General features: G+C 45.6%; 1 protein-coding gene across 1 annotated transcript in view; it reads right to left on the bottom strand.

Annotated features, from left to right (window-relative positions):
- The window catches only part of MICU2 (mitochondrial calcium uptake 2), a 95,670-nt gene that overhangs the window by 6,276 nt on the left and 79,207 nt on the right, over positions 1–10,187 (bottom strand). Inside the window, exons 6-8 of the mRNA XM_004714823.2 lie at positions 9,662–9,727; positions 5,936–6,027; positions 1,273–1,444 (exon numbers count right to left, since the gene is read on the bottom strand). Coding sequence (XP_004714880.1) covers positions 1,273–1,444; positions 5,936–6,027; positions 9,662–9,727 — 330 coding nt within the window. The remainder of the gene's footprint in view (positions 1–1,272; positions 1,445–5,935; positions 6,028–9,661; positions 9,728–10,187) is intronic.

Raw genomic sequence — 10,187 nt, forward strand, 5'->3', positions numbered from 1 at the left:
GACTCTACCTTTGCATTATTTAATTAAAATTGCATAAAAAACAACAACAACAAAAGAAAGAAAAACAAACAAAAAACAAAACCATTTAATTGTTGGGCTCTGACTCATACTTTTCTTTGCTGCCACAGCCACCCTGGAGGGAGCTCTTATCACAGTGGTTCTCAATCTTCCTAATGCTGTGAACCTTTAACACAGTTCCTCATGTTGTGGTGACCTCCAACCATAAAATGATTTTTGTTGCTAACTTCCTGTCATTTTGCTACTGTTATGAATCAGGCAACCCCTGTGAAAGGGTTGTTCGTCCCCCCAAAGGGGTTGAGAGCCACTGTTTTTCAGATGGTGAAGCTACGAGACGGCAGAGCCTCAGTGGGCCCCTCACTCGCCCTTCCTGTACGTGCAGCACGGGTCAGAAGTAAAGGCTGAGCGTTCACACTGAGGGTGTCAGAGTCCACCTGTCCCGGCCACCAGCCTAAGCTGTTCTGACTACAGAGACTGCATTTATTGACGAAGGAAGGACAACTCTATGTGTAATACGGGGACTTCCGATTCATGTGTACTCCAATTCACCTCGAAGTTTTCTTTCCTAATCATCAGAATGTGAATGTTTTCTTTAGATATTTCTTATATTTGTTTCTTTTCTTTCTTTTATTCCTAGTAGTCATTTATTTCTATTGACATTATCACTGAGATCATGTACCAGATTTTATTATATTTTTCCTCACAATGGAAAGAGCTTTTAAAAAAGAACTATGTAAGTAATATTTGTCCATTGCAAAAACAAAGTGGAGCGATACATAAAAGGATAAAGCACGACCATCACAATCACTGCAAACCTGCCCCCGCACAGACACACGGTGATTTCTGCTGTTCTAGGATCCGTCTTTCCCGCCTCAGCACACACAGGGGCCACTACACCTTCTAACCGGACGTCTGCTCACATGACAGCGATTCTTCCCGTGATGTGTAAACACCTGTTAGCCTGTTAGGATGTCCAGAAACACACGCAGTACTAGTGGGGACAGTGGATATTCTTCTCTTACTCCTGACTCTACTGGAATTGCACCGAGTGGCTGTTGTGTGGACTCCATCTCTGGCAATAGTTCACATGTAGGAACATAGTATGTTGACAACATTCCTCAACCTGCCTTTATATTTGAACAGAAACAGAACAGCAGAATCTTTGCTAATTCGAAAGTGACCTTAATTACACAAATGAGTCTAGCTTATCACTTCATCTCTATCACGGCAGGCAGTACAGGGCGCAGTACTAACCTCGCCTGCGGACAGCTTTTCCCTGACGTTTTTCCAGTAAATGTCTTTGTTTCCAGTGTTAGTGAAAAACAGGAGCCACTCCGCAAAGTCTTCTTTTCTCATGAAGTTTAAACCTCTAGAAAATTGAAGGAATTCCATTTCTTGGACCTCTGTTTGTAGATTTTCCATAAACCTGAATGTCAGAATATAAAATATCGGTGACACAATGGCACTTAATTTTGATATGATAAAGCTGTAAGAATAAGTACAACTATTTTATAATGCGAGCTTACTTTCGTTAGTCACAAGAACAGTATGCCCTGAGGTACCTCCTCGGTGCCGGAATTAACTCCATGGCAGTGGGCCTGCTTTGAAACGCTGTCTTGGCAGCCCCGTCAGCAGTGCACAGTGACAGCGCAGCGTGCAAAGAGAACCAGAAGCGATGCAGCGCAGCCTTGTTGGCATGAACCCCACCGCAAGACAGGCAGCAAGCAGAGCATGTTTGGGGGACAGATGTGGCTGCCTGCTTCGTTACAAACGTATGCTCTTGGAAACCTTGTACCTAAACTTACACTACACAACCAGTCCAAGCTGTTTGTTTTATTTTGTTTTGGTCAAAATATACACAAAATATCTGCTAACAATAATCACCCATTTAAGATAAAATAGTAGCATTTGCCCCCCTCACCCCCAAAACTCCAGAGAGCTAGTAAAGGAGGAGAAAGAGAAACAGGAAATGGGGCTTGTGTCTGGCTAACTCCAGTTCATCTGCCAAGATGTCCCAGGTGTCATTCCCTCCAGAGTATCTCTCTGGATCACCTAATTCTTACTTTCCAATGCAGGTGCTTCAAGGTGCCCGCAGGACACTGAGTGTTAGCACTGGGCAGCTCACAGCAAAGTTGGCGGCTTAAACCCACGGTCATTCCTCAGGGGAAAGACGAGGCCGTCTGCTCTGGGAGAATTTGCAGTCAGAGCGGCTTGACGACTGGTGGTGACGCTGGACAACCTCTATCACAGAACTGACGACACGTGCAAATGCTCTTATGCACGTGTGCTTCTCCTCGTAGTCCCCACGAGACAGGGGCTGGAACACAGCGGCATAGAAGGGCCTCAATCAATCTTTACCGAGTTGCACAGAGTACAAGATGCAGTGTGTTTCTGCCTCCATTCTGTCTGGCCTTCCGGCATTTGTTAAAAGATTTGGTAGAGGAGAGGCAGAGGGAGCAGGAGCCATTCGTTTTGCTTGGAGTGATTACTGGGAATGCACCCTGGTGGTGCAGAGGGTAAATGTTTTGCTTCTGTGATGGTCAGGTTCTCAGCAGTTTGGCAGCTAGGCCCTGGGAACCCTCTCTGATGTGACCTAACACAGCATAGTGTCCTGCAGCGGCCACATGGCTTCAAGATGAAGGTGGAGTGCAAGTGCAAGGGTGCCCCCTCCTGGATGAATCAGGCGGCAGAGCGATACACACAAGGATTATACGCCCAATCACTGGTTTTGCTTCTCTAGTGAAGCCGGCCTAACCCAGCTGCGGATCAAAAGGTCAGTGTTTCAAACCCACCATGGGAAAAAGGACCTGGCCATGTGCCGGTCAAGACAGCCGCCTGGCAGACCCTGAGGTGAGTCCTCTTTGTCCCGTGGGTGGCTGGCAAACAGGAACTGACATTCTTAGGGGAGAGTCCCTGAGTGGTACAAAGGGTTACCACGTTACTGAAAGGTTGACTTTCAAGTCAGCCCCGAGGCGCTCTGGGAGAAAGGCCTGGTGATTGACTGCTGAAAAATCAGCCACTGAACATCTTTACCGCTGCAGAGTCACAACCAATTCCAAAGCAACTGATTCATCTTACTGGGGAAAGCTAAGCATGTACTCGTTTCAGTATCTGTAATAATCACATACACTGTTCTTCACGTTCTACAGGTGAAAAATGAATTCAGATAGGTTGTCATGGGTTGAATTGTGTCCCCTCAAAATATGTGTGAACTTGTTGGGGCCATGATTCCTAGTAGCTTGGCAGTTATGTAATGTGAGAGAATACATTTGTTTGCTGAAGCCATCTATTTGTGGTAAACTGATACAACAATGCTGGCTAACCAAGCCAGAGGTTAAGTAAGTTGCCTGGTGTTACTATAGAGATGGGTGGGGCAGTATTTGTCCTCACTCTTTCTGGCGCCAGTGCCTATCTCTTTCCAACGCCATACAGGAAATTAGCTAGAAGCTTTGTTGATTCTGGCTACCTCTTAAGTACCTATACTATATACTTAAGCGCGTTTGTGCGCGCGCACACACGCGGAAGCATGGTCGTTGAGTGATTGTACCCATGGCCTCAAGTAATGAATGGCCTTTCCAGGTTCCTGGCTTCCCCCTCTAACCCCAGCATTTCCTCCCATTCTGACCTGGGGGCAACGTGTCTTGCTCTGGCCAATGGAACACTAGCAAACTTGAAGCTGGCAAAGGCTTAAACAAAATTCACGTCTTTTCTACTTTTAGGGCCATGAGGCGGTGTGCCTGCTAGAGCAGGACTCGGCAAACTATGACTCACAGAATAAATCCCATGTACTGCCTGGGATGGTTAGGGATTATGTCCATTAGACACTCCTGGATAAGGGAGTGTAAGACCCAACTCATCAATTGGGTTGCAGCCTGATGATACCTCCTTGGTATCCTAAGTCTTTTGTATGAGAGAGAGATTGGAAATTCTCTGTGTGCCCCTTAACCTTCCTGCTTGCTGGGACTCTGCCTGCCTCCCATCCACACAACTGTGCACCCACTGGCCTGTGACTGTCGCATCCGGTTTCACCTTTCTGCACCACTGGCTTGCGGCTGTGTGGGTCTGAAGGGTGCCTCGGTCTGCATGAGACTAATGGGCGTGAGTGGGGGGGGGCGGGCGGGGAGGGATGCCTACACATAAAATTACTTCTTGATGTAAAGCTCATTCTTAAAACAGATAGATGAGTGTCACTGGATCTGTTTCCCTAGACAAACAGGCCTAACATATTGCCTGTTCTGTGAAGTTCTACCGGAATATATTCCTTTGTTAACATATTGCTATGGCTGCTTTTGCAAAAAGGTGGTAGAGCTGTGTCGTACCATCTGCCCCTTCACAGAAAGTGTGCCCAGCCTTGCACTTGTGGGTCAGAGGCCACATGGAACAGAGCTGAACTGACCCAGTTGGGACCATCATAGGACAGTCGGCTGCCAGTCAACCCATCAGCTGACTGTAGCTATACAATTGAGTCCTGTTAAGATCAGTGGCCTTTGCTCAGATCAGGAGAACTATCCAATGATCCAAAGACTCATGGAAATAGTTAATACTCGTGTTACTGTAGTTAAGACCAGTTATATTGCGGCGAGTGGTTCTGCAGTAGAGCTAATGGATACAATAGATGTTTCTCGATTAGCTGCTAACAATACATTGTTAAAGAGAATCACTGTATTCTATAAGAGATATTGGTTAGATAGATTTTGAGCACGGTAACTATTGTGATTGAATTTTGTGTCCAAACCGCCCCCCCCCACAACACACACACTGCCAAGCTATGTATGAAAGCCCTGACCCCCCCTTTTTTTTTTAACATTTTATTAGGGGCTCTTACAACTGTTATCGCAATCCATACACACATCAATTGTGTAAAGCACATTTGTACATCATTCTCAAAACATTTTCTCTCCACTTAAACCCCCGACATTAGGTCCTCATTTTTCCCCTTCCTCCCTGCTCCCCCCTCCCTCATGAGCCCTTGATAGTTTATAAATTGGTATTTTGTCATATTTTGCCCTGTCCGACGTCTCCCTTCACCCACTTTTCGGTTGTCCGTCCCCCAGGGAGGTCACATATAGTTCCTTGTAATCGGTTCCCTCTTTCCTACCCACTCTCCCTTTACCCTCCCTGTTTCGCCACTCACACCACTGGTCCTGTAGGGCTCATCCACCCTGGATTCCCTGGATTTTCAGTTCCTATCTGTACCAGTGTACCTCCTCTGGTCTAGCCTGCAAGGTCGAATTTGAGTCATGGTAGTGGGAGCGGGCAGGAAACATTTAGGAACTAGAGGAAAGTTGTATTTCTCATCGTTGTTACATCGCACCCTGACTGGCTCATCTCCTCCCCAAGACCCCTCTGCAAGGGGACCTCCAGTGGCCTACTAATAGCCCTGACCCTTATAGCTGTGATATGACCCTGTTTGGAACAGTGGGGCTTCTTTTGTTACGTTAACGAGGCAATTACCAGCACAGGGTGAGCTACACACGCTATCATTTTTGAGTATAAAAAGAGCTTAATGGACACAGAACCACACACGGGAAAGCAATGAACATGCAGGCACTTCTGGGCTGATGCCCTGGCTTAGACTTCTAGCCTTCAAAAATGAGGCGAACACCTTCTTTTCAAGACAGACACTCCGAGTATTTCTGCTGTGGCAGCACAAGGTAACTAGGTCAGTGACTCTAATATATACTGGTAGGTTTTGTTTTCAAGGACAAATATACTACATCGACCCATAAAAAGCACAAGGTGGCCTCAGAACAGTCACAAGAAACATCCATTTTCTCTTAATTCCACTTTCCCACTAGCTTCGGAAACCCTGGTATCTAGCCACATGGCCTGCAATTCAGGGTGATGAACACAGTCCGTTGCTTGTTCATGTCTTACTTCTAGTATGTCCCTTAGTGAATCCAAACACTGGATTTACCTCCGAAATTCTTTATAATGAAGTTTCCTTTCTCCTCTTTTTCCAAAGAAACATATCTGAAGAGTTGTGTTGATTTCAGATTCTTTTGCTTCCTATAAAAAATATACAATAATTTCAGATCATTAGAAACAAGAACAAAAATGAATCCCGGAGACGGGCACTTTTCAGACAATATGCACACATAAGCCTTACGACAGACAAGCTAGCAAGCCAATGATGGGCGAGGGGTTCTAGTCATTCTTTCTGAAAGTTCCTTTGCTTAGGTAGGAGAAAAACAAGGGCTACAATATCCAGGGTAGAATTTAGCAGTAAACAAAATCCTAGATCAAGACAAAAAGACAGCTTAAGAATAATAGTTTAAAAAGTATTCTATGAAAACATGACCCTAGGCGCTTTCTAGTGAAGCAACATTCAGAAAACTGAAGCAGGAAGATCTCTGAGCTCTTGCTCAAAGGTTAAACACACTGGGAAAACAATTGCTTTTCTTAATTATGTTATGTACTGCTATTGAGTTGATTCTTATTCATAGCAACTCCATAAGTAGGTGAGCTTGCCACTTAAAAGTAATGGAGTTAGGCTCACAGATTTGTCTTCCGCCTTCCATTCTTTAATAAAATTAACAGAAAGAAAGGCCAATCCAAACAAAGCTGCCCAAAGCTGAGCATCAGCAGCTGAACCCTGAAAAGGGCCAGAAGTTTAAGTCATGTTTGGAAAAACTGCAGCCAGAGAAAGGGAATAAGAGCCAGGTGTTTGATGGTCCAGCATGTCTCCTCATCCTGCCCCAACCCAGCTTCTGAGAGACGGCAGGAGAGGGTCCGACAGGACATCCTGTCACGAGAACAGCAGTCCAACCTTCAGGTTGGGTATCAGTAGGTTAATGAGGGGAGACAACTCAGAAAAATCCCTCGGAGAACTTGTACACAGCTTGGTGAGACTTGGGCAGAGAGAGAGCGGGCATGCTTATTCAACACGGTTAAAACAGCAAATTGTTACTGGAATCTGGCAATATATCAAGTCTTACAAAATGCTGTCTGACCCAATGATCGGATTTCTGGAGACTGGGACTAGATCCACTATTTAGATGTGCGCTGCAGCAGGCCAGTGGTCAGCACAAGGTGCCCCTGTCCTCTCGCGTGCGCTGCTGCTTTACTAGGCGGTGCAGACACCCGTGCGGGGCAGAGTGACCTTTACCTAAAGGACGGCTAGCTGTGCCCTCACAGTTGCCGTGAGGTGGTCTCGAAGATGAGAGGGTCTTGTTAATTTGGGTGCCTTGAACCATCCCAGACGGTCGGAGGTGTAGCGTCATGTGGTATCAGCTGGTCCTGATGGGGCTGGAGACTGAAGTCAGTCACACAGGTGGCCAGGCAAGGTTAAGTGACCACGCCTCAGCAAAAACAGCAGAGACTTAGGTCTGGTTCTGCGGAGCTTCCCTGATTGGCACCTCACCTCTTTGTTACGTGTTGCTGCCAGGAGTTGGTGTCATCTAGGACTCCACTAGCAGAGGACAACCGGAAGCTCCACTCATGAGCTTCCCTGCACTCTCTTGCCACAGGTCTCGTCCCTATAATACACCGGTGTGAGAGCAGCGGCTCTCAGTCAGTTCTGGTGCACACTGAACCTGATGACCACGAGACTTCCAAGAGTGGCAGAAATAAGGAAACTATTGAGGACCCTTGAACTGTACAGCAGTACCAGAAGTGGGAGGGGTGTGTAGCCTATTGCCTACCTTCATCCAACCTTAAAGAGACTGTGTCGGTTAAGAGTGCAGAGGAGGGGGGATAGTTCAACTAACATGTCCAAGGTGTTGTGGAGTAAAATTTCTTAATATGGCCCTCTACTCAAGTCCCTGTAATTCCCCCTGAAGGATCCGGTGAGACTTTGCATATAGGCCATGTGGAACACTAATAGAGGGGATTGGCCAGTTTTTGCCCCCAGCTAAACAGAGGAGCCCTTGTTTGAAACAGCAGTAGAGGAGAGGAACCCGAGGGCCTTGGAAGAGCAGGTACGAGATCTCTGTCTGAAGTGGCAGAGGCATCGCAGGCTGGGTCACCAAGACTCCGTATCTGGCCTGAGACTACGGAGCTATGGGATAGAGACAGGCAGGCTGGCTTCCTGGGCCATGGGGCGAAGGCCAAGGGACCACGTGGCTGAGAGACTGTGAACGGAGAAAGAGACATGGCTGCTGGATGAGGAGACTAAGGACTGTCCTTTCTGTTTGCTGATCCTACCTTGGGTAACTTACGGGCTTTCCTAATAAACTTTGTTAATCGGGAGTATTCTCTGTGAGCTCTGTGGTCACTGCCACGAATTATGGAAAAGCAGCATAGCCATGGAGCGGCGTGGAGGCATGCTTGGTGTCAGAAATGGTAAGGAAGGATGGACCTGGCAGGTCTGTCTGACTCTTGCCTGAGGTCTGAAGCCACAGGAGGTTGGATAGGTTCTCTTCCGCTAGACCTAGCAAAGGCTGGAGCAGAAATGACCATGTATTATACAGGATACTATGAAAACACATAGGGAGTATACACCAGGTGGACGTTGACAGAAACCCACCATAGGGCAGTTCAGAGAAAAAAATTTTTAAGTGATTTTAATCATAATTTAATTTGGTTCATATGTATAAAAGCTGCTATCAATACAGATGTGGATTTTCAGTGTATTATCAGGAAAGGGACTAATGGTTTACAATGCCTCCAACGCAGAATAAGCATGCCCAGATCTGAAGCAGACACTTCAATAAAGATGATTCAGAAATTTAAGAAAAGTTACTGGAAAGCATATTGTAGAATTAGAATAGATTGAAAGAATATGACCTAGAAGACATATTTTACTGATGAGAATGAAAACCAAGTACTTTGGAAGCTATTTGTCAGGGTTATCAAAAGCTTATCGATAATTTAAACAATTTGTCTTTTGCTCCAGCAGTTGGCTGAGAAATGACCTTCTGAGCATTGACTAGTTCCAGGTTCTTCACTGCAGCACCGTGTGCTCCAGGTTTCAAAAGTTGGAAACAGCCTCCATTCAACAAAGGACGATGCAGGCAGGCAGAGGAACGAGACACTGAGGCACATGACCTGAACAGGAGAGGCATCGGGACCAATGTCCAACATGCTACTGTTTGCATAAGAAGGGAAAAAAAATAGATGTACTCATTTCTATATGAAGGGGTTTCAATGAGTTTGTGGCAAAGGCTAGTATTTTCAATTCCATTTTTCCCTTTTGGAATTTCCTCGCATATGCAAACACTTTCCCCCTCCAGTCAATGACTTGGAGCCATTATGGAAAAATCAATCGGCTCTGTTGGTGTGGATCCTTTACTGGGTTCCATCAATCTCCTTGTCTAGCTGGACGCTGATATCACACTGTCAGCATTACTATCACTGAAAGTAAGTGGTGTGAGGTCTCCTGCTTTGTGCTTGTCTCTCTGGAGGCCGGCCTGGTTGTCCTAGGTCCCTAGTTGTTTACTACATGCAAACACGGGAGCGGAAGCACCGCTGCTGACGGAGGAAAACCATGGGGGTGGGAGGAAAGCTCTGCGGCACACACTCTTGGTGTGTCCTGGCAGTGTGAGCCTTGTGAACACCTCTCTTCAAAACATTAAAAAAATTAGTTAATGAACTAAGTGGCCAGTACATCTTACCATCTTTCTAGGAACACTTATTTGAACAAACAGAGCGGAGCAGCTGTCGTAACTCTCACGTTTGAAAATACTTATCTGCACGTACCTACCTGGCTGTCTGCTGCATTCCCTAGAGTTGTCTTCAAGTCATCTTGCTTGCTTATGATCCTCTGCAGCTACAAAGACAGTAAACACACGGTCACACGTGTTCAGGCATTTTCAAAACTCAAACAGATCCCAAATGCTGATAAAACATGTAGTAGTAACTTTTGGCACATTAACTTACATTCTTTCTCTACTGTAACTCTTAATACTTTTCCCTAAGATTCTGTAAGAATTAAAGGAGAAAACATACAAAAGTATTGACATTATCATTATAATGTGACTCAAGTTTTCTCCTAAGAAAGTTAGTTAACTTAATACATGCATGTTCTATAGGCATCATTTTACAAGCGTCATGAAGAACCAGGGTCCTTCCCTACAGAAACTTTTGAGTCATAATTAATTTTTTTCTATGGATCATTGGTAGTTGATGGCTGTATTTTCAAGTATATAGTCTTAAAAAATTATCTAGGGTGGAGGGAGGGTGAGGTGGAAAGTGGGAACTGATTACAAGGATCTACATATAACCTCCTC

This window comes from Echinops telfairi, unplaced genomic scaffold (assembly GCF_000313985.2).
Source record: "Echinops telfairi isolate 266 unplaced genomic scaffold, ASM31398v2 ScPeMD7_2565;HRSCAF=3150, whole genome shotgun sequence".
Classification (NCBI taxonomy): domain Eukaryota; kingdom Metazoa; phylum Chordata; class Mammalia; order Afrosoricida; family Tenrecidae; genus Echinops; species Echinops telfairi.